This window comes from Gadus chalcogrammus, chromosome 4 (assembly GCF_026213295.1).
Source record: "Gadus chalcogrammus isolate NIFS_2021 chromosome 4, NIFS_Gcha_1.0, whole genome shotgun sequence".
NCBI classification, from domain to species: domain Eukaryota; kingdom Metazoa; phylum Chordata; class Actinopteri; order Gadiformes; family Gadidae; genus Gadus; species Gadus chalcogrammus.
Window position 1 is genome coordinate 35754713 of NC_079415.1, and position 23506 is coordinate 35778218.

A 23506-nucleotide genomic window follows, 5' to 3' on the forward strand; every position below is an offset into this window, starting at 1 on the left:
AGAAGAGGCTTCACTCTGAGGCTCATTCCCATTGGATCCCGCTCCGACCGTCCCTGAACGAACACCACTTCACCCTTAACCCTTAACCCTTAACCCTTAACCTCAGGACTTGAGTCCCAACATGAAAACCGCCTTCTGGATGGAGAACCGTCTCCTGGTTGAGGAACCGTCTCCTGGTTGAGGAACCGTCTCCTGGTTGAGGAACCGTTTCCTGGTTGAGGAACCGGCTCCTGGTTGAACCGGCTCCTGGTTGAGGAACCGTCTCCTGGTTGAGGAACCGTTTCCTGGTTGAGGAACCGTCTCCTGGTTGAGGAACCGTCTCCTGGTTGAGGAAACGTCTCCTGGTTGGAGAACAGTCTCTTGCAAACAGCGCTGTCTTGCAAACAGCGCTGCACCGCCACCTAGTGGCAGAGAGCGGGGTTACCTTTGACGTTAATCACTGATTGGTCAGGCCTGTTTGTTTGAGGTTAATCACTGATTGGTCAGGCCTGTTTGTTTGAGGTTAATCACTGATTGGTCAGGCCTGTTTGTTTGACGTTGATGTGCATAGAATGCCAAGCGATCACAGGCCGTCGTACAAGGGGGCATTTCGTAACCTAAACCATCCATATTGGTGAACTGTACTGGTTGTATGAACTATACTGGTGGTATTTCATCCATACTGGTGAACTTTACTGGTGGTATGCCATCCACACTGGCTAACTACACTGAACTACACTGGTCCATACCGGTGGACTGGGGGGGGTACTGGTAGTATGGTACGCCTGCTGGACTAATAGTTGAGGAATGTTGGCTGCGGATTGAACGCTGAACTGGGAGGCAGCTGACCCACACTCTGAAGTTAATCATTAGAGAGCTCTGCTGGGCTGGCCTCTGTATCTGCTCTCTACTGCTATGGTCTGTCCCTCTGCGCTCTGCTGGTCTAGTCTGCTTCTCTCTGCTGCTCTGGTCTGTTGCTCTCTGCTGCTCTGGTCTGTTCCTCTCTACCGCTCTGGTCTGTTCCTCTGTGCTCTGCTGCTCTGGTCTGTTGCTCTGTGCTCTGCTGCTCTGGTCTGTACCTCTGAGTTTTCTCTTCTCTGCAGAGTCAAGGAGTGGACTGAACAAGAGGTGGACAGAGGAGTGAAGTAGTACTGAACGTAGGAGTGACGTAAAAGTGACGCAGTGGTGAAGTACTGAACGTAGTAGTGGCCTAATAGTGACGTAGTGAAGGTAGTAGTGACTTAGTAGTGAGGTAGTAGTGAGTTAGTAGGGAGGTAGTAGGACATCATGGCTCAACTTGTTGAATGTGTTCCAAACTTCTCAGAGGGTCGAGACAAAAAGGTAAGAGTCTTTATTGTATAGTCTGTTATAGTGTCTTAAAGTGTGTTATAGTTAGTACTTTATTTGGTGCGTGTAAGTGACAGTATGGTATATGATACAGTGTGTGTGTGTGTGTTTGTGTGCGTGCGTGTGAGCATCTGTGCGTGTGCATTGATCTGTGTGTGTGTGCGTGTGTACTTATGTGTCTGTCTGCGTGTGTGTGTGCGTACATGTGTGTGTGTGCGTGCGTGCATCTATGTGTGTGTACGTGCGTACATCTGTGCGTGTGAGCATCTGTGCATGCGTGTGTGTGTTTTGTGCGTGTGTGTGTGTGTGTGTGGGTGTGTTTGTGCGTATGTGTGTGCGTGCGTGCGCGCATGTGTGTGTGTGTTTGTGCGTGTGTTTGTGTGTGTGTGTGTGTGTTTGTGTGTGTGTGTGTGTGTGTGCGTGCGTGCGTGTGTCTGTGCGTGTGCGTGTGCGTGTGCGTGCGTGTGTCTGCGTGCGTGTACGTGCGTGCGCGTGCGTGTACGTGTGTGTGCGTGTGCGTGCGTGCGTGCGTGCGTGCGTGCGTGTGCGCGTGCGTGTGTGTGTGTAGGTTATTGACGCCATCTCGGGGGCCATCTCCAGCACGCGGGGCTGCAGCCTGCTGGACGTTGACCCCGGGGCCTCCACCCACCGCACCGTCTACACCTTCGTGGGCTCCCCCGAGGCCGTGGTGGAGGGGGCCCTCAACGCCGCCCGCACCGCCTCCACCCTTATCGACATGAGCTCACACACAGGTCAGCCCCGCCTCCACCCTCACACACAGGTTAGCCCCGCCTCCACCCTCATCGACATGAGCTCACACACAGGTCAGCCCCGCCTCCACCCTCACAGACACAGGTCAGCCCCGCCTCCACCCTCACAGACACAGGTTAGCCCTGCCTCCATCCTCACACACAGGTTAGCCCCGCCTCCACCCTCACAGACACAGGTCAGCCCCGCCTCCACCCTCACAGACAGGTTAGCCCCGCCTCCACCCTCATCGACATGAGCTCACACACAGGTCAGCCCCGCCTCCACCCTCACACACAGGTCAGCCCCGCCTCCACCCTCACAGACACAGGTCAGCCCCGCCTCCACCCTCACAGACACAGGTCAGCCCCGCCTCCACCCTCATCGACATGAGCTCACACACAGGTCAGCCCCGCCTCCACCCTCACAGACACAGGTCAGCCCCGCCTCCACCCTCACAGACACAGGTTAGCCCCGCCTCCACCCTCACAGACACAGGTTAGCCCCGCCTCCACCCTCACAGACACAGGTCAGCCCCGCCTCCACCCTCTCACACACAGGTCAGCCCCGCCTCCACCCTCACACACAGGTTAGCCCCGCCTCCACCCTCTCACACACAGGTTAGCCCCGCCTCCACCCTCACAGACACAGGTTAGCCCCGCCTCCACCCTCACAGACACAGGTTAGCCCCGCCTCCACCCTCACAGACACAGGTTAGCCTCGCCTCAATCCTCACAGACAGGTTAGCCCCGCCTCCAGCATCATCGTTTAGGGTGAGGGGGAGGGGTAAGGGGTAATTGGGAGGAGTTAAGGGTAAGTGGAGGGGTTTAGGAGTGTTTCCTCTTTCTTAGGGAGAATATATCGGTTATGGGATGTTATTTTATTGATCCATTATTGGAACCCCCATTGATGGACGTTCAATACGATACGTCTGGGCGAGTTAAACATAGGAGCTGGTTGGAATGTTACACAATGCGGCTCTAATCTGTAACCATGGTAACCTCATCAGAGCTAGTTAATGTGTAACCATGGCAGCTGGCCGCTGACCAATCAGCGGCCGGCGTTTGGGGGCAGAACACCCCCGTCAGGGATCACTTCACAGAGAGGTCAAAGGTCAACGCTCGCTCTGTGACTGTTTAACCCAGACTGTCAACAGAGTGTTCGTTAGTATGTCACGGTACCAGCAGTAGTACTCTGTGGTCCTGGTCCTGGTCCATGCTCTGGTCCTAGTTCCGGTCCCGGTCCGGGTCTTGGTCCCAGTCCGGGTCTTGGTCCCGGTCCTAGTCCTAGTCCCGGTCCCAGTCCCCTGTGTGTTCCAGGGCAGCACCCCAGGACGGGGGCCCTGGACGTGTGTCCCTTCGTCCCGGTCCAGAACGTCTCCATGGAGGACTGCGTCCGCTGCGCTCTGCTGTTCGGCCAGCGGCTGGCTGAGCTGCTGCACGTCCCGGGTCAGTCCCACGCCCCCCGCCACACGACCCCCCGTCACACGACCCCCGTCAAATGACCCCCCGCCACACGACCCCCCGCCACACGACCCCCGCCACACGACCCCCCCCGTCACATGACCCCCCCGTCACATGACCCCCCTGCCACACAACCCCCGGTCCCACGACCCCCCGCCACACGACCCCCTGTCACACGACCCCCCCGTCACACGACCCCCGCCACACGACCCCCCGCCACACGACCCCCGTCACACGACCCCCGCCACACGACCCCCGCCACACGACCCCCCCACCACACGACCCCCGGTCACATGACCCCCAGTCACATGAAACCCCTGCCACACGACCCCCCTGCCACACGACCCCCGTCACACGACCCCCCGCCACAGGACCCCCCCCGTCACACGACCCCCGGTCACATGACCCCCCCGTCACACGACCCCCCGTCACATGACCCCCCGCCACACGACCCCCTGTCACACGACCCCCTGTCACATGACCCGTCTCATGACCCGTCACATGGCTGATGATAGTAACTATAGTGTAACTATAGTGTCACTATAGTGTAACTAAAATGTAACTATAATGTAGCTATGGTGTAACTATAGTGTAGCTATGGTGTAACTATAGTGTAACTATAATGTAGCTATGGTGTAACAATAGTGTAACTACAGTGTAACTATAATGTAGCTATGGTGTAACTATAGTGTAGCTATGGTGTAACTACATTGTAACTATAATGTAGCTATGGTGCAACAATAGTGTAACTACAGTGTAACTATAATGTAACTATGGTGTAACTCTAACAGTGTATCTGTATGGAGCGGCCGCACGCTCAGAGAAGAGGAGGAATCTTCCATCCATTCGGGCAGGAGAGTATGAAGCTCTACCTGAGAAGGTAGACACACACCGATACACACACACACACACACATGTACACGCACACATATGCACACTCACACACACAAATGCATACACACACACAAGCACACACACACTCACACAAACATACAAACGCACGCACAGATACACACCCACATGCGCACACGCACACAAATGCACACACACACACACACACCCACAACCACATTTGCTTTGTCTGTCTCTCTCTCTCTCTCTTTCTCTTTCTCTTTCTCTGTCTCTGTCTCTGTCTCTGTCTCTGTCTCTGTCTCTGTCTCTCTCTCTCTCTCTCTCTCTCTCTCTCTCTCTCTCTGTCTCTGTCTCTGTCTCTGTCTCTCTCTCTCTCTCTCTCTCTCCCTCCCTCCCTCCCTCCCTCCCCCCCCCCCTCTCTCTCTCTCTCTCTCTCTCTCTCTCTCTCTCTCTCTCTCTCTCTCTCTCTCTCTCTCTCTCTCTCTCTCTCTCTCTCTCTCTCTCTCGGTCTCTCTCTCTAACTCCCAGCTGAAGCAGGACGAGTGGGCCCCTGACTTTGGCCCCGCCTCCTTCGTCCCCTCCTGGGGCGCCACGGTAACGGGGGCGCGTCATTTCCTGATCGCCTTCAACGTGAACCTGATCAGCACCAAGGAGCAGGCGCACCGCATCGGTCTGGACCTCAGGGAGCAGGGCCGGGGCAAGGGCCAGGTGAGACCCCCCAGGACCCCCCCCCAGGACCTAGACCCCCCCCCAGGACCTAACCCCCCCCCCAGGACCTAGACCCCCCAGGACCTAGACCCCCCCCCAGGACCTAGACCCCCCAGGACCTAACCCCCCCCCCCAGGACCTACCCCCCCCCCCCAGGACCCCCCCCAGGACCTAGACCCCCCCCCAGGACCTAGACCCCCCAGGACCTAACCCCCCCCCCAGGACCCCCCCAGGACCTAGACCCCCTCCCAGGACCTAACCCCCCCCCCAGGACCTACCCCCAGGACCTTCATCTGGGTGGTGGTACCAGGACCAGATACAGGGGGGGTTAGATAGTCTTCATCTGGGGGGAGGTACCAGGACCAGATACAGGGGGGTTAGATAGTCTTCATCTGGGGGGGGGTACCAGGACCAGATACAGGGGGGTTAGATAGTCTTCATCTGGGGGGGGGTACCAGGACCAGATACAGGGGGGTTAGATAGTCTTCATCTGGGGGGAGGTACCAGGACCAGATACAGGGGGGTTAGATAGTCTTCATCTGGGGGGAGGTATCAGGACCAGATACAGGGGGGTTAGATGGTCTTCATCTGGGGGGAGGTACCAGGACCAGATACAGGGGGGGTTAGATAGTCTTCATCTGGGGGGAGGTACCAGGACCAGATACAGGGGGGTTAGATAGTCTTCATCTGGGGGGAGGTACCAGGACCAGATACAGGGGGGTTAGATAGTCTTCATCTGGGGGGGGGTACCAGGATCAGATACAGGGGGGGTTAGATAGTCTTCATCTGGGGGGGGGTACCAGGATCAGATACAGGGGGGTTAGGGCCCCCTTGGGGTCTTACCAGGGGTGTGTGTGCGGTGGGAGCCCCCCTGACCCCTCTCCCCCCCCCCCCCCCAGCCAGGGGAGCTGCAGAAGGTGCAGGCTCTGGGCTGGTACCTGGAGGAGGCCCAGCTGGCCCAGGTCTCCACCAACCTGCTGGACCACCAGGTCACGGCCCTCCACACCGTCTACGAGGCCGTCTGCAGCCACGCTCAGGTCAGGGCTCCTCCTGGGGCTGTGCTGCCATGTTCCAGTACTGTGAGCGCTGCACAGCGCCACTGCACTGTGTGGTAGTGTTGAGTACTGCATAGCGCCACTGCACTGTGTGGTAGTGTTGAGTACTGCACAGCGCCACTGCACTGTGTGGTAGTGTTGAGTAATGCACAGCGCCACTGCACTGTGTGGTAGTGTTGAGTACTGCACAGCTCCACTGCACTGTGTGGTAGTGTTGAGTACTGCACAGCGCCACTGCACTGTGTGGTAGGGTTGCATACTGCACAGCGCCACTGCACTGTGTGGTAGTGTTGAGTACTGCACAGCGCCACTGCACTGTGTGGTAGTGTTGCATACTGCACAGTGCCACTGCACTGTGTGGTAGTGTTGAGTACTGCACAGCGCCACTGCACTGTGTGGTAGTGTTGAATACTGCACAGCGCCACTGCACTGTGTGGTAGTGTTGGGTACTGCACAGTGCCACTGCACTGTGTGGTAGTGTTGAGTACTGCACAGCTCCACTGCACTGTGTGGTAGTGTTGAGTACTGCACAGCGCCACTGCACTGTGTGGTAGTGTTGAGTACTGCACAGCGCCACTGCACTGTGTGGTAGTGTTGGGTACTGCACAGCGCCACTGCACTGTGTGGTAGTGTTGAGTACTGCACAGCGCCACTGCACTGTGTGGTAGTGTTGAGTACTGCACAGCGCCACTGCACTGTGTGGCAGTGTTGAGTACTGCACAGCGCCACTGCACTGTATGGTAGTGTTGAGTACTGCACAGCGCCACTGCACTGTGTGGTAGTGTTGAGTACTGCACAGCGCCACTGCACTGTGTGGTAGTGTTGAGTACTGCACAGCGCCACTGCACTGTGTGGTAGTGTTGAGTGCTGCACAGCGCCACTGCACTGTGTGGTAGTGTTGGGTGCTGCACAGCGCCACTGCACTGTGTGGTAGTGTTGAGTACTGCACAGCGCCACTGCACTGTGTAGTCCAGTGTTGTGTGCTGAACAACGTCACACTGCATTGTGTAGTCCAGGGTTGTGTACCGGACGGCCTCACCTTAGCAAGTCAACTGAAATCACTGTTGATAGAAAACTTATTTTTTCCTCTTCATGTTCCCCTTCCTGTCCTCCTCCCCATGTACCTCCTGTCCTCCTCTCCATGTACTTCCTGTCCTCCTCCCCATGTACTTCCTGTCCTCCTCTCCATGTACTTCCTGTCCTCCTCTCCATGTACTTCCTGTCCTCCTCTCCATGTACTTCCTGTCCTCCTCCCCATGTGCTTCCTGTCTGGCTCCTCGGTGATGGTTCCCCGGTGGTTCTTGTTGGTGGTTCTTGGTGGTGGTTCCCCGGTGCTCCTGCCAGGCCCTGAGGCTGCCGGTGGTGGGCTCCCAGGTGGTGGGTCTGCTGCCCCTGAAGGCTCTGCTGGACGCCGCCGACTTCTACATCCAGAGGGATCAGCTCTTCATCCTGGAGGAGGAGCACAAAGTCCGCCTGGTGAGCCTCTGAGCCCGGTACCCCAGGGGTACCCCCCTCCGGAGGGAGGCCACGCCCCCCGGAGGATGGCCATCATAGATAGGCCCCGCCCATATTTGAGCTGCTGGGCCATCGGAGGTCACAGTCTTTTGGTCGACCACTCATGTTGCCGGGGGCGGGATCTGAGTGATGAGTGACAGGGAACTGGAAACCAGCGGAGAGGCAGAACCAGTCCCAGTATGAGAGCACCTAACCAACCCTACTGAATGACACTGTGGAGACCTGACCCGGTGACTGGTGGCCAACTAGCTGTGGCTAAATTGCTGTGGCTCACTAGCTGTGGCTAACTTCATTTTATCGAGTCTCCTCAGGAGTAACTCGGGAGTGACGATGGGTCACCATCGTTACTCCTTTCGATAGCTTATAGCTGCCACTAGCTGTGGCTAACTAGCTGTGGCTAAGTAGCTGTCTCTCTTTGCAGGTCATCAGTAAACTAGGGCTGGACTCCCTGGGACCGTTCAACCCCAAGGAGAGAGTCATTGAGTAGGTTATGGTGCACACATACACATGCACACACACGCACACACACACACATGTACACACACGCACACACACACACACACACATGTACACACACACATAGACACACACACGAACACACACACACACACACACACACACAAACACACACACACACACACACACACACATACACACACACACACACACACACACACACACACACAGACACAGACACACACACAAACACACGCACATAACATTACACACGTACACAAGTGTGCGTTGTTAGCTTGTGTGTTGTGACTCCAGGTCCCAGGTGGACCAGGTGGTCCAGGGTGTTGACGGTGTGTTGTGGGTCCAGGTCCCGGGTGGACCAGGTGGTCCAGGGTGTTGACGGTGTGTTGTGGGTCCAGGTCCCAGGTGGACCAGGTGGTCCAGGGTATTGATGGTGTGTTGTGGGTCCAGGTCCCAGGTGGACCAGGTGGTCCAGGGTGTTGATGGTGTGTTGTGGGTCCAGGTCCCAGGTGGACCAGGTGGTCCAGGGTGTTGATGGTGTGTTGTGGGTCCAGGTCCCAGGTGGACCAGGTGGTCCAGGGTGTTGATGGTGTGTTGTGGGTCCAGGTCCCAGGTGGACCAGGTGGTCCAGGGTGTTGATGGTGTGTTGTGGGTCCAGGTCCCAGGTGGACCAGGTGGTCCAGGGTGTTGACGGTGTGTTGTGGGTCCAGGTCCCAGGTGGACCAGGTGGTCCAGGGTGTTGACGGTGTGTTGTGGGTCCAGGTCCCAGGTGGACCAGGTGGTCCAGGGTGTTGACGGTGTGTTGTGGGTCCAGGTACATGGTGGACCAGGGACCAGGGGACCCGAGTCTGGTCTCCCTGTCCCTGCGTCAGTTCGTCCAGAGTGTGGCCGCCAGGTCCGCCGCCCCGGGAGGAGGCTCCGTCTCTGCTGCTGTCGCTGCTCTGGTGAGACCCCCAGACCCCCAGACCTCAGGCCCCCACCAGACCCCCAGACCCCCGACCAAAGACCCCCAGACCCCCGACCAAAGACCCCCACCAGACCCCCAGACCTCAGACCCCCAGACGCCCAGACCAAAGACCCCCACCAGACCCCAAGACCTCGGGCCCCCACCAGACCCCCAGATCTCAGACGCCCACCAGACCCCCGACCGAAGACCCCCAGACCCTTAGACCTCAGACCTCAGACCCCAGACCTCAGACCCTTAGACCCTGAGACCTCAGGACCTACAGGTGAGTTGATGCTACACGGGGAGGTGATGCTGTGTCTTGACGACCGCAGGGGGCTGCACTGGGCGCCATGGTGGGCCAGATGACGTACGGCAAGAGGCAGTTTGAGGGTCTGGACGGAGCGATGCGCGGCCTCATCCCGCCGTTCCATCAGGCGGTCCAGGACCTGCTGCTGCTGGTGGATGCAGACTCCTCGGCCTTCACCTCCTACATGGTGGGGAGACCCGTCGGGACAGAGGCTCACATCCACCTGGATCACATCCACCATGACTAATGTCACATCTACCCTGATCACATCACATCCACCCTGTCTAATATCACATCCACCCTGAATAATACCTGATCCAACCTGTCTAATATCACATCCACCCTGATCACATCCAACCTGACTAATATCAAATCCACCCTGACTAATATCACATCCACCCTGATCACATCACATCCACCCTGATCATATCACATCCACCCTGTCTAATATCACATCCAACCTGTCTAATATCACATCCACCCTGTCTAATATCACATCCACCCTCTCTAATATCACATCCACCCTGTCTAATATCACATCCACCCTCTCTAATATCACATCCATCCTTTCTAATATCACATCCAACCTGACTTATATCACATCCATCCTGACTAATATCACATCCATCCTGTCTCATATCACATCCATCCTGTCTAATATCACATCCATCCTGTCTAATATCACATCGACTCTGACCGTATTACATCCACCATGTGATATTAGTTCCACAAACTTCAAATTGTGTGCACGTTGTGTTTCGGGAGCACAAACGTCTGCTTCAAGACTGACGGACAGGATGAAATGTGACGGACAGGTCAGGTCAGGTGACGTGCTGCTGACGGTGGGCAGAGATCTAACGTTTCCTCCCTCCCGTTTCAGGCTGCGCTGAAGCTGCCCAAGGGCACCGAGGAGGAGCTGGAGAGGTGAGACCTGGACCAGGACCTCCTGGAGGAACGTTGGGGCGCCTGGGGCCCCCTGTTATCAGAGGACCCTGGGGCCCCCTGTTAGACTATCAGAGGACCCTGGGGCCCCCTGTTGGACTATCAAAGGGGGTCCTGTTAGCATTAGAATACTGGCTGCATTATATGGATTATTGTGCGTATAATATAAAGTAACGAACCTAACGTAACATAACCTAGGAGGGGCTGTGTGTACAACATAACATAACGTTGTGTTGCGTAATATAACATAGGCTCCTCCTCCTGTGTTCAGGAGGGGCTGTGTGTATAACATAACGTAGCTTAACATAGCCTAACATAACGTAGCGTAATGTAGCATAACGTAGTGTAACGTAGAGTAACGTAGCGCAACGTAGCGTAACATAGGGTAGTGTAACCTAGGGTAACTTAGCATAACGTAGCGTAACGTAGCGTAGTGTCCATTAGCGTAACGCAGCGTAACGCAGCGTAGCGTAACGCAGCATAGCGTAACGTAACGTAGCGTGACGTAGGGTAGCATAACGCAGCATAGCGTAACGTAACGTAACGTAGCGTGACGTAGGGTAGTGTAACGCAGCGTAGCGTGACGCAGCGTAGCGTAACGCAGCGTAGCGTAACGCAGCGTAGCGTAACGTAGCGTAACGTAGCGTAGCGTGACGTAGCGTAGCGTAACGCAGCGTAGCTTGACATAGCGTAGCGTAACGCAGCGTAGTGTAACCTGGAGTATCCTAAAGCAGCCTAACATAAGCTCCTCCTCCCCCGTGCCCAGGAGGCAGACGGCCATGCAGGCCGGTCTGCGCGAGGCGGTGGGAGTTCCTCTCTCTCTGGCTGAGAGGGTGTCTACCCTCTGGGACCCCCTCATACAGCTGGTCCTCCAGGGGAACATATCCTGCCTGTCCGACGCCCAGGTCAGACCCTGACCTCCTGACCCCTGACCCCTGACCCTGACCCCCTGACCCTGACCCTGACCCCTGACGCTCTGTGTTTCGCTTCATGTTTCTTTGTACTAGCACTAGAAAACCTTCCTGGTTGGGAGACCGGGAAATATTCGGTTTCCGGACACCGACTTAAAAAGAGACAGAGAGAGAGAGAGAGACAGAGAGACAGAGAGGGGGAGGGAGGTCTGACTGAGGGGTGGAGGTGAGGGTGGAGGGTAGGACTGACGGCCTAACTGTCCGAACGTAGCTTACTCTGTCCAGGTGTGAGTTTAAGGCTGGTGTATTATTGGTGTAATATTGGTTGTATTATTGGTGTAATATTGGTGTATTATTGGTGTAATATTGGTGTATTATCTGTGTAATATTGGTGTATTATCGGTGTATAATCGGTGTATTATCGGTGTATTATCTGTGTATTATTGGTGTATTATCGGTGTATAATCGGTGTATAATCTGTGTATTATCGGTGTATTATCTGTGTATTATTGGTGTAATATTGGTGTATTATTGGTGTATTATTGGTGTAATATTGGTGTATTATTGGTGTAATATTGGTGTATTATCGGTGTCCAGGTGTCGGCCAAGGCGCTGGAGACGGCGGTGTTTGGTGCGTACTACAACGTCGTCATCAACCTCAAAGACATCAGCGACCTCTCCTTCAAAACCGCAGTGAGTACTTCCTGTTTGACCGCAGTGAGTACTTCCTGTTTGACTGCAGTAAGTACTTCCTGTTTGGCCGCAGGTCAGAGTCCGGCGCTGATGGTCCTGTAGCCCAGAGGGGGGTCCTGTAGCCCAGAGGGGGGTCCTGTAGCTCAGAGGGGGGTCCCCTAGCCCAGAGGGGGGTCCTGTAGCCAAGAGGGGGTCCCCTAGCCCAGAGGGGGGTCCCCTAGCCCATGCATGGGGACGGTGACTCCTCCCACCTCCATGAGGGTGGAGCCTCTTTGAGAGGCCCCTCCTCCGTGAGGGTGGAGCCTCTTTGAGAGGCCCCTCCTCCATGAGGGTGGAGCCCCTTTGAGAGGCCCCTCCTCCATGAGAGTGGAGCCTCTTTGAGAGGCCCCTCCTCCATGAGGGTGGAGCCTCTTTGAGAGGCCCCACCTCCATGAGGGTGGAGCCTCTTTGAGAGGCCCCACCTCCATGAGGGTGGAGCCTCTTTGAGAGGCCCCACCTCCATGAGGGTGGAGGCTCTTTGAGAGGCCCCTCCTCCATGAGGGTGGAGCCTCTTTGGTAGGCCCCTCCTCCATGAGGTTGGAGTCTATTTGAGACGCCAGACACACCTCTGAGTGTTTGGGGACCAGATTATACACTAGATTAGATTACATAGAATATACATTAAATTAGATTAGACAATAGATGAGGGACTGGATTTGACACTAGAGTAGATAACAGATCAGATTAGATAGTAGATTAGTGACTGGATTAGACACAGTATTAGATGGTTGACGAGTAACCAGATTTGACACTACATTAGATACTAGATTAGTAACAACATTAGACAATAGTTTAGATGGTAGACTAGTGACCAGATTAGACACTAGATGGATACTAGATTAGTAACTATAGACACTCGATTAGATAGTAGACTAGTGACCAGATTAGACACAAGATTAGATAGTAGACTATGAACCAGATTTGACACCAGATTAGATTAAGACTATGAACCAGATTTGGCACTAGATTTGATAGTAGACTATGAACCAACTATTTTTATTTTTTATAAGTTATATATATTTTTTTATAATTTATAATTTTTATAACATTTTATTTCTGACTAATCGGATTATTCCTGTTAGTCGGGGATGTTATTGCATCGCGCATTAACTCCACAATAAATTGAATACCATAACATTTCGTCTCGCAGGCATTTTAAGATTCTTTGTGAATAGGTCTTACTGAGTTAGGAGTCCTCTTGAGGACTTTTAAGCTCTCCTAGACTTAGGTGCTACTTTTAGTCCTAAAATACTCTGTGAATTGCTCTTAGTGAAAAAAGTTAGGAGTCCTAAATTTAAGAGTGACACGCCCATTATTTTTAGGAGTTACTCCTAAATTCGCCAGTTAGGACCTACTTTAACCCCTAAAATCCTTTGTGAATACGGCCCCAGATTTGGTACTAGATTAGATAGTAGATTAGTAACCAGATTTGACACTAGATTAGATAGTAGACTATGAACCAGATTTGACACCAGATTAGATTAAGACTATGAACCAGATTTGGCACTAGATTAGATGGTAGATTAGAAACCAGACCGTAAATCCTGTTGTGTTGCTTCTGCAGACCCAGAAGAGAGCGTTGGAGTTGCTCCAGCAGGCCAAGGAGAAGTGTTCCGTTGTACTGAACCACGCCGAGAACAGAGCCTAGAACCAAGAACAGGACCTCCACGCCAAGAACAGAACCTCCCTTGTAGTGCCTCGCCCCTTCAACCCAGACCTAGAACCTCGAACCTCCCTACTGGTTCCTCATCCTTCAACCTCAGACCTTGAATTTAGATGATCGACTCTAGCCTAGAACTTTAACCATCGACCTGAATAATAAGACTTAATTTCCTGAAGTTAATACAAGTCATGTCATTAAGGTGATATAAATCATAAAGATTATAAATATAAATCATAAAGATTATCGATGTAATGTCATAACGATTATAGATGTAATGTTATAAAGATTATAGATATAAGTCATTGCGATTATAGCTGTAATGTTATAATGATTATAGATGTAATTTTATAAAGATTATAGTTATTATGTTATAAAGATGTAACTTTATAAACATTATATAAGTAATTTAATAAAGATTATACACGTAATTTTATAAAGACTATAGATATATTGTTATAGATTATAGATGTAATGTCATAAATATTATAGATGTAATGTTAGAATATTATAAATATAAGCCATTAGGATTATAGATGTAATGTTATAACGATTAGAGATGTAATGTTATAAATATTATGGATGTAATGTTATAAAGACTATAAGTATAATGTTATAAAGATTTTGGATGTAATGTCACAAAGATCATTGATGTAGTGTTACAAAGATAGTTAAAGATAGTTTTAATCTACTTATATATTCAACGTCTATTTAAAGTCTACCTTTAGAGTTAAAGTCTGCCTTATAGATTTGAAGTCTACCTTATAGTTTAAGTCTAAGAGTTAAAGTCTACCTAGAGTTAAAGTCTACCGTATAGTATAGAGTAAAGTTATAACAGTTTATTGTTAGTGTGATATTATATTATAGTATTATTACATGGTGTTATTATAGTATAGTATTATTATATGGTATTATTATATTGGAGTATTATTAAAGTATTATTCCATGGTATTATCACGTTAATACATGGTATTATTATATTATTATTCCATGGTATTATTATAGCATTAATACATGGAATTATCGCATTAATACATGGTATTATTATAGTATTATTATATTATTATTCCATGGTATTATTATATTATTCCATGGTATTATTATAGCATTAATACATGGTAGTATTATAGCCTTAATACATGGTATTATTATAGCATTAATACATGGTATTATTATAGCCTTAATACATGGTATTATTACAGTATTAATACAGGGTATTATTATAGCATTATTACATGGTATTATTCCATGGTAACCTATATTACATGGTATTATTATAGTATTATTATATTATTATTCCATGGTATTATTATATTATTATTCCATGGTATTATTATAGCATTAATACATGGTAGTATTATAGCCTTAATACATGGTATTATTATAGAATTAATACATGGTATTATTATAGCATTATTACATGGTATTATTCCATGGTAACCTATATTACATGGTATTATTATAGTATTACTCCGTGATGTTATTATAGTATTAATAGCCTACATGGTATTATGGTATGGTGGAGTGCAGGGTATGTGTATACCTATGTTGTGTGTGTATGGTTTGTGTCTAGCGTGTGTGTGCATATGGTTTGCATCTATATGTTGTGTGTATCAATATTGTGTGTTCATCTATATGTGTGTATCTGTGGTGTATTCGTGCAAATAGTGTGAATCGATATGGTGTGTGTCTGTATGGTGTGTGTGTGTGTGTGTGTGTGTGTGTGTGTGTGTGTGTGTGTGTGTGTGTGTGTGTGTGTGTGTGTGTGTGTGTGTGTGTGTGTGTGTGTGTGTGTGTGTGTGTGTGTGTGTGTGTGTGTGTGTTTTAACGTGTGTGGTGGTGGGCGATGACTCCAGTTTAACCAGTGAATGAGTCACTCTGGTCTCTTTGATGAAAGCTTCCTTCTCACCCCTCAAAGGGCCGTTCAGGATGCTGCCAAGTTACGGTTGCAATGGAGACGGTATCTCGCAGAGCGCTCAGAGAGCAGATGTTCTCGTGTGGTAACATCGCCCTCTGCTGTCCACATTCGCTCACTACACACACAGGGACGCAAGATCACACGGGACTTTCTTTTCACCAACTTGACATCAGCTCACCTGCCGCAGCTCGCCTGCCAAGTGTTTTTCTTAATTAGTTAATTGGTTGCATCTGGTGCGTTTCACTTAAGAGGGAGCCGGACAGTACGTTGGAGTTCTCCACTGGCAGTGTAGCGTCTCCCAAACGCGGTATGTTGTGTTCCCAGAAATCAGAACGTGTGTTTTATGTTTTGTTGAGGTCTGTTGTAACTTATTTGACATCTCTTCCTGTTTCATAGGTTGAAGACTTTTTGAAGTAAGGAGGAGCATCTCATCTGAACCTGATGTGAGTAGTATTGTGTGGTAAAGCACAACTGTGGTGACTTGTATGTTGAATATAAATCACTGATAATGTGTGATGGAAATCGGGGATTGTGGTGGTTTAACTCATTTGAAATTTAAATAATGATTCTATCTGAAAGTAACATTTTAGAAACTATGCATTCAAACTTGTCAAAGTAAGAGGTGAATCACTCTTGACTAATGACAGTCAAATAATTAGTGTAACTTATATAAAAAAGCCGGATTAGTTAATTATCTTAATCATTATTTGAAAGTTGGATGATCCCAAAAGCCCTGAATTTGTATTGTCATTCATTCATCTGATTTAATGGAGATGGTAGATGTTGAACCGTGGGACAGTGCCCATGTTTGGGGAAAATTAGTAATCTGTTCTTTCCTTCAAAGGTCTATCATGGACATGTAACTGCAGTTCTGTGAGTATCCCAACTTAACCATCAAGATGAACTGCAAACTGTAAGTCATACTTTCTCATTACTCTTGGGCACATTGATGTACTTTGGCTTCCTGGCGAGTTAACCCTTTACCTGAAGGTTGATCAGAGAAGTCAGGATGTTTTATTGGTTCATGAGTTACTGAGGTGTTTGTTTTATGTTGTTTTTAATGGTTTGTTGAAACGGTTACAGGTTCTAAGTTATCGTTGTAAACTGGAGTAATGGGTTGGGTTCTGATATCTTCAGTCTTCTTTCCAGCTACTCTCCTGAGCTCTGCATCTTCATCACAGTGTTGCTTTACTGATGAGGTTGTGGTCTGAGTGAGCAGAGGTGCATACTGGGATACAGGGCTGTCTGATGTCTACAGGTCTGTAGACACGCCCCCTCAGGGGAAACCGAGTGTTTGAGAAACCGTCGTGACGTCAGTTACCTGGACTAGAATGTTCTTTAAGATGGAGACGGGATTCAGAAGGAGAAACGCCAGGGGGAGATGAGGGGGCTCCTCATCTCAACGACTAAAACACAACTTCAGTCTGACACAGAGAACCATGGAACACGTTCAACAGTCCCCTCCAGGCATCGTGAATCCTCAGGAACAGTTTCATTTCCAAGAAGGTCTTATTTGGGGCCATCCCCAGATGTATCCTGCTCCTCAAGAGCCACCCCCCTCCACTGGGTTGTCTTCTGAACAGATGACTTCCTTCCTGTCGTCAGGCTGACTAAAGCTGCACCGTTTGCATCTGTGAAGGCCCCTCATTCAGGAAACCACTGGACTACAAAGACATGACTTCAGAGACGTTGAATCAACCTTGGAGACGCCAAGAATAATCCATCACCAATGTGGGACGCCACTGAAGAATGTTGTACATAATTTACGTCTCTGGAGACATTGGTTGTTCTGTTCTGGGTGCCCTGGCAGGAGAGCTGGGGTTGGATGATGGAATGTTATTTGGCATGAGGTTTTTACCCTGCATGATTGTTTGGCCTTTTATGGATCAGTGGTGTGTGTTGGTTTGACATGAGATGGATGATTTTTGAGCATCTGGCATGGGGTTCTACGTGTGTTTGGTTCCACCTGGCATGGGGTTCCTCGTGCGTGTCCTGGGTTCTATGTTTGTGTGTGTCCGGCTTGCTTTGACGGTGATAATGTTCATATGGGGGTCTGTGTGGTTGGCTTGGGATATTGGAATGGTCAACTAAATCATACCTGATGGACGGCCACACGTTTACTTAAGGGCCTCCAGTAGACATGAAGAGCCCTGAGCGACGCTCCGGAGCGAGATCCAACACACTGGGCAGGAAGGAGAGTATCCAACTCAAGTGTAAAAGGATGCAAGCGGCGTGTTCAGATCAGTGACTTCAAACTAGGACTACACCAATCAGGATCAATGGAGGATGGACACCAAGGAATTCCACAAGGAGAGTCTGACGTTGGAAATGGACCTAAATGGATATTCAAGATGACCTTCAGACCTGTAATGAGACGGCTCTTCCTACCTGGCTGGATTGATGGAGAGCCCTGTGGATCTTGTCTCGCTCTCAGTTGCACGTCTTCGCAGGCTGAACTGTATTTGTTTCGGACAGGACTAGCTGAACGATTGGTTCTGATTTAAGGGAACCAATCGTGGGAACTCCAACTAGTGCGCTCTTCGAGCTGAAGTTGTGCTCTTCGGCTGAGGAGGTAAGGAAACCTTCACTGGGGCTTCAAGGTGTAAAGAGGAGGACTGTTTCAAAGTGTTCCATGGTACTCTGATGAAGACCGTTGTTGTGTTCCACTGGCTGAGGGGAAGAACCCTCACATCTTCCTCTTGGCCTTTCTCCTCTGAGAATCCTGCCGCCATCTTGAAGGATATTCCAGCTCATGTAACTGATGTCACGACAGATTCTCAAACACTTGGTTTCTCCTGAGGGGCGTGTCTATAGAACTGAAGACGTCAGACAGCACTGTATCCCAGCATGCATCTCTGCTCACTCAGACCACACCCCCATGAGCAGGATGCAACACTCTAGTGATGGAGATGCAGAGTTTTATGAGTAACGAGGGAGAAGACAAAGGTGATTGGAACACAATGGCATGTCAAGTCTGTAAATCTTTAAACCATGAAGATGGTTGGATAGTTCAGGAATTGGGCTTTATTTTAGTATGGGCAGTCCTTATTAAATGATTCCTTTGTTTTTAGGCAAGGATTTGTTGTTGTGGGACGTACATGGTAGTTTGGTTCTTCGTACGGTTTTGATTGATATAACTTGTACACACTGGGTGCATAATAATTTAAAGGTACACTGAATAGTACTGTAGTAATGACCAACAGCAACAAACAGATCTCCTCAAGGTAAGTCTGTTGGCTGTATTTTAATGAAGACCATCGCTGGACTTCAGGATCTTCCTCCGTTCAGCTCAAGGTGAGGCGCTGGTTATGTTTTTTCTTTGGTTGGTTCCGGCCGGAATGTTCGTATTCCAGTCGGACGGTTTGTGCTTCCCGCCGTGGAAGGTTTTGAGTGCGTTCACTTGATTTAGTCCCAATGGTTAGCATAGAACGTTGTAGTCTTGACAACCATTAGAAGCCACCTGGCAGTTCGTTGGACAGGAATCTGGCTGAACGTTCTGGATTATATTTGCGTAACCTCGAGCTGTTGCCAACGGAAACTATTTTCAGTCGTTTCCATTGGGAATTGTTTTCCTCTTATCTTAAACAACTTAAGTTTGATATTAAATACATACTGACACGTACATCGTATGATATGTTAGTTTCCGAAAGTTGCGGCGTACTTTTAACCACGTTAACGGGACTCTCGCTGCGTACAAAACGGCGTTTTACTTGCGGGCCCATTTCTGTCATCAGTGAAGGCTGAAAAACATTTCAAGGTGGAAGGCAATTTGACATTTCTTCAACGGAACCCAGCACCTGAATATGGCGAGTAAATTTGATTTAATATCAATACTGCTTAGTGTTCTTTGCTATTTCAGCTTTTGTACGTTCTAAATATCTGCTGTCATTAATTGCCACAGAAGTTAAACCCTACCTAATGGAATGATGTTAAACAATTACTTTGGTGCTGAGTTACCAACTGGATAATATCAAAGCTAAAATAATGGCCGTCCTTCCCACGTGTTCCAGTAGAAGATACTCTATCTGTACAAGGTTAAAAAGGTAACATGTAGTTTGTCCCAAGGTGTCCACCTCCTCACCCAGAGCAAGACCTCCACCTCATCACCCAGAGCCAGACCTCCACCTCCTCACAAGTCCTCCAGAACAGGTCAGTGCTCTTGTGTGTGAGTAGAGGTCAGTTTCAATGCATGGCCTGAACCACATCTTTAAACTTTTGGACTGCTCTGTCTTCATTCCCAAAATGGAATGCTCATGTCTGGTCTCAAGTATTTTCCAGCCTTGAGTTATAAAAGAATAGTTAAATTAATTGTGCAACTAGGTTTCGGATGAGTCAATTAAGTTTATTGTTGGGCAAATGCTGATACAAACATCCTGCTGTAGCTGAAAGGCGAGGCTGAGAGGCTGGGGACCGGAGGCTTGTGGTGCCAGGATGGACCGGAGACTGAGGCTGGAGACCAGGGGCCTGCAGCACCGGATCAGAGGGTAACCATCGCCAAGCTCATCTGAAGCACTAAAATCCACGGTAGTTTAGGTCTGGTTTTGATCATCTTATGACTTTACATCTGTGCCAAGCTGTGATTTGAGTTAATTCATACCGGGTTTATCTAGGAGTCATTTGAGCCATTATTGTTACGAGTGCTGCTACGACCGTAGTGGTTGAATTGCTGAACGCGACAATCTGCAGACGTTGTCTAATTTAAGTGTTTAAATATGTTTTAAATTCGTCTTCCATTTTACAAGTGAACCTCAGATGCAGGAGGTGGGGTGTGTTGCGTCCCCAGGTGATTTAATGCTGAGACCAACTGTTTGTAACCAGACCAGGAATCCATGGCTGATGGAGGTGCCGTGCTGAAGGCCCTGCCTGGTGGAGGAGCTGATGGAGGCCCTGCCTGGTGGAGGAGCTGATGGAGGCCCTGCCTGGTGGAGGAGCTGTGCTGATGGAGGCCCTGCCTGGTGGAGGAGCTGATGGAGGCCGTGCTGAAGGCCCTGCCTGGTGGAGGAGCAGGTGGAGGCCCTGCCTGGTGAAGGACGTCTGTCGTGGGGTAGATGGAGCCTGACTCTGATGTGATCATCATCACTCACTGCCACTTCTCGTAGAATACTGTTACCTCAATCCACCGCCTTTTGTACCATATATACAAGATGACTACATCTGTTTTACCACATGTTGCAGCAAGACTTCCGCTGTTTGTTCCTGACCAGGACTCTGTCTCAGGAGAGCTGGTGGAGGAGCTGAGACGCTGGAGGATGACTAGGAATCGACCAACAAGGATTCCTCGTAAGTTTGTATCTACTTACATGGTTGACTTAAAGGGCAAAATACAGCTGTTACTTTGACATGCGTTAACCAACTACCGCTGTGTTTTCTTACTAGAACGTGTTTCTGGAGCGGAGGTGAGCTGGTAGGGGAGCCGTGAATCTGGAGGATGACCATCACTCTACCAACAAGGATTGGAAGTTTGTATTAACCTAACAAAGTGGAAATAAAGGGCTTAAAAATAAGACAAATTACATGTTTGTTACCAGACGTTGGGGCCTGACTTGCGCTGTTTGTTCCAGACCAGGACTCTGGGTGAGGAGAGCTGATGGAGGAGCCAAGACTCTGGAGGACGACATCACTCTACAAACAAGGATCCTCGTAAGTTTGCATAAAGTAAACAGAGTGGACTTGTTGTAACGCAGGATTAGTTTGTCCAGTAGAAGTTAAGGCATACTATTGTGGTTGGTTACCAGACAAACTACAGCTGCTACTATGTTACGCGCCATTAGAGCCCAACTACTCCTGTGTTTGACCTTACATTAGAGCCCAACTACTCCTGTGTTTGTGACCTTACATTAGAAACAACCTACTACTTTGTTTGTTACCTTACATTAGAGACAAATTATGTTTGTAACCAGACCAGGAATCTGGAGGACTGATGGAGAAGCTGTACATCTGGAAGGCGAATCCTGAGGGCGACCAGGACTCTACCATCAAGGATTCCTCGTAAGTTTGCATTATCTGGACATAGTGGACTAGGTAGGGGGTTGGGGGTTCAACTCTCAGACCTATGGTGCCGGGTTCAAGTCCTCAGAATACAGTGATACGTCCTTGAGCAAGGCGCCCTAAAGCCTGCCTGCTCCTTAATGACGTCTTTTTGGTTCAGATAATGTTACATCTTTTGAATATTGAACCTAATCCATGTCCTTGTTTGGTCCGGGCAGACACACCTGAGCTGAACCTCACCTGATCCTGTTTGGTCGGGGGCAGACACACCTGAGCTGAACCCCAACTGATCCTGACATCCTGCTGGTCCCGTCTCCTCAGTTCATCTTAGCCTCGTCCTCCAGAAGACCTGCTGAGCTCAGCGGTCTGAGGCTGATGGATCAATGACCTCCAGTGGGAGTGATCTTCTTGACCCCACATGTAACCGTGTGCTTCCACACGCCTTACCCTCACGTCTGTCACTAACCTCACTACTTCACTACTCTCTACTGCTTCTTCTTCTTCTTCCTTCTCTGTGGTTCGAACCTTAACACGGAAGGCGCGTCTTCCTGCCCTCAGAGGGTTTAGCGTTAGGGTTGAGAGTCAGGGTTTAGAGTCAGGGACAGAGCTGGTCAGGGAGGACTGCTTTTACACAAACCTCTTCACTTGCTTTCGGAATGGTGGTCACATTTGGAAAAGATTCATTTGGGAAAATGTTTTCCTCTGCTTTCCTTTGCAAAAATATGTATTAAACTTCTGTCAAGTGTTTTTGTTTATATAATAAAATCCCACATTGACTTCTGCATGTTTGGTGCGGTTCATTTATTTGTCCTTTACCTTGGTTAATGTCAAGCTAAACTCCTGCAATACATTTAATATACATGATTAATGTTAATCAGCAATGTTAACATAATCCATTTTGTAAAAACATAAAACATCCATATTACTACTAAATTCAAGGCTATTCATGTATTTAACAATGTACATACTGCCCCGCAGGCCATTCTCTGCTACTAAAACACGTTCAAACCACCAACCCGTCTCACATCAATGTACAAACGGAAAATGTAGTTTGGTGTGAGACTGTAGTCAACTGTCCAGCAGAGGGAGCTCTCATACACCTTAATTGTACAGGAATGTGTGCGTGTATTTACATTTTATATATGTATTTACAAATGTTCATGTGCTGTTCTAGTTTGTCTGCAAATAACTTGCTTCCAGCAACAGGATTGGTCGAAACATATACATAACATAACAAAGAAGTAAAAGCCCAGTTCACCAAATCTGAGGTCAGCTGCTGTCATATTTTGGATCATGAATGTATTGAGTGAACGAGGTCTGAGCTAAATATTAACCACCTGGATCTTGGTGCATTTCCTGGAGCTCAGAGGACGGCAGGACGTGCGTTTACCTGGTCGATAAGGCCCTGAAGGCAGACCCTGAACCCACCTCAAGTGAATTAATCCTATTCTACCCTAACCCCAGTCAGATGTGTGTGTGTAAGGTCTGTCTAACTTGTATTCATTTTACTCTGAAATAACTTGAATGGAACTTTAGATGTTTGGGGATAAGCAGCAAAGCAGTCGGGTAGCTATTGAAAGCTATAATAAACTGCGTATTTAGTTTATTTAGGTGAAGCATTATGAAAAAATGTGCAAGCAAAATAAAGCTTACAAATAAAATTGCCATTTTAATTTTCCGTCTGGGCTAAGCCCCGGATGTTTATGAAACCTAGAAACGCCCCTGTCGTCGACGGCGTTCCCATGGACGGGCCGGACGTCAGGTGGCGGAGGACGGGGTCCGACGGATGGTAGGGGGCCGCAAAGGTCCTCCAACGCCCCACCTCCAGGGGAGCCTGGTGGGGGCCCCGATGGGGGGGAGGGGGTTAGTATGGTCGCATACTGAGCCAGTATCCTGTGTACTTATACTCATACTGAGCCAGTATCATGTGTACTCATGCTCATACTTAGGCAGTGTCCT

General features: G+C 49.4%; 1 protein-coding gene and 1 long non-coding RNA gene across 8 annotated transcripts; both read left to right on the forward strand.

Annotated features, from left to right (window-relative positions):
* The first annotated feature begins 607 nt into the window (after nucleotides 1-607).
* On the forward strand, nucleotides 608-14528 carry ftcd (formimidoyltransferase cyclodeaminase). Of its 2 annotated transcripts, XM_056589483.1 has the most exons (14): nucleotides 608-1320; nucleotides 1895-2078; nucleotides 3393-3521; nucleotides 4328-4416; nucleotides 4917-5096; nucleotides 5996-6133; nucleotides 7496-7627; nucleotides 8088-8149; nucleotides 8958-9087; nucleotides 9422-9583; nucleotides 10277-10320; nucleotides 11105-11243; nucleotides 11847-11942; nucleotides 13546-14525. In XM_056589483.1, the coding sequence occupies exons 1-14, from the start codon at nucleotides 1267-1269 to the stop codon at nucleotides 13627-13629; spliced, it is 1623 nt and encodes a 540-aa protein (XP_056445458.1). In that variant the 5' UTR covers nucleotides 608-1266; the 3' UTR covers nucleotides 13630-14525. The 2 variants fall into 2 exon arrangements, with proteins under 2 accessions (XP_056445458.1, XP_056445459.1); XM_056589484.1 differs by lacking the exons at nucleotides 608-1320; nucleotides 1895-2078 and adding an exon at nucleotides 2446-2478 and having other exon boundaries at nucleotides 13546-14528.
* Nucleotides 14529-15591: 1063 nt separating this feature from the next.
* LOC130381798 (uncharacterized) lies at nucleotides 15592-22329 on the forward strand. 6 transcript variants are annotated; one of them, XR_008895469.1, is made up of 11 exons: nucleotides 15592-15641; nucleotides 15809-15866; nucleotides 15956-16002; nucleotides 16404-19708; nucleotides 19942-20043; nucleotides 20378-20603; nucleotides 20764-20839; nucleotides 20936-21018; nucleotides 21121-21199; nucleotides 21460-21547; nucleotides 21766-22323. It is a non-coding gene; the product is annotated as an uncharacterized LOC130381798 (long non-coding RNA). The 6 variants fall into 6 exon arrangements; XR_008895470.1 differs by lacking the exon at nucleotides 15592-15641 and having other exon boundaries at nucleotides 15718-15866; nucleotides 19942-20083; nucleotides 21766-22329; XR_008895468.1 differs by lacking the exon at nucleotides 15592-15641 and having other exon boundaries at nucleotides 15718-15866; nucleotides 21766-22329.
* The last annotated feature ends 1177 nt before the right edge of the window (nucleotides 22330-23506 follow it).

Bases quoted from the DNA above. Each gene is read 5' to 3' on its own strand.
- ftcd (XM_056589483.1), top strand. From the start codon at position 1,267: ATGGCTCAACTTGTTGAATGTGTTCCAAACTTCTCAGAGGGTCGAGAC. The intron at 5,097-5,995 runs GTGAGACCCCCC...CCCCCCCCCCAG, and splicing joins AGGGCCGGGGCAAGGGCCAG to CCAGGGGAGCTGCAGAAGGT. The intron at 11,943-13,545 runs GTGAGTACTTCC...TTGCTTCTGCAG, and splicing joins ACCTCTCCTTCAAAACCGCA to ACCCAGAAGAGAGCGTTGGA.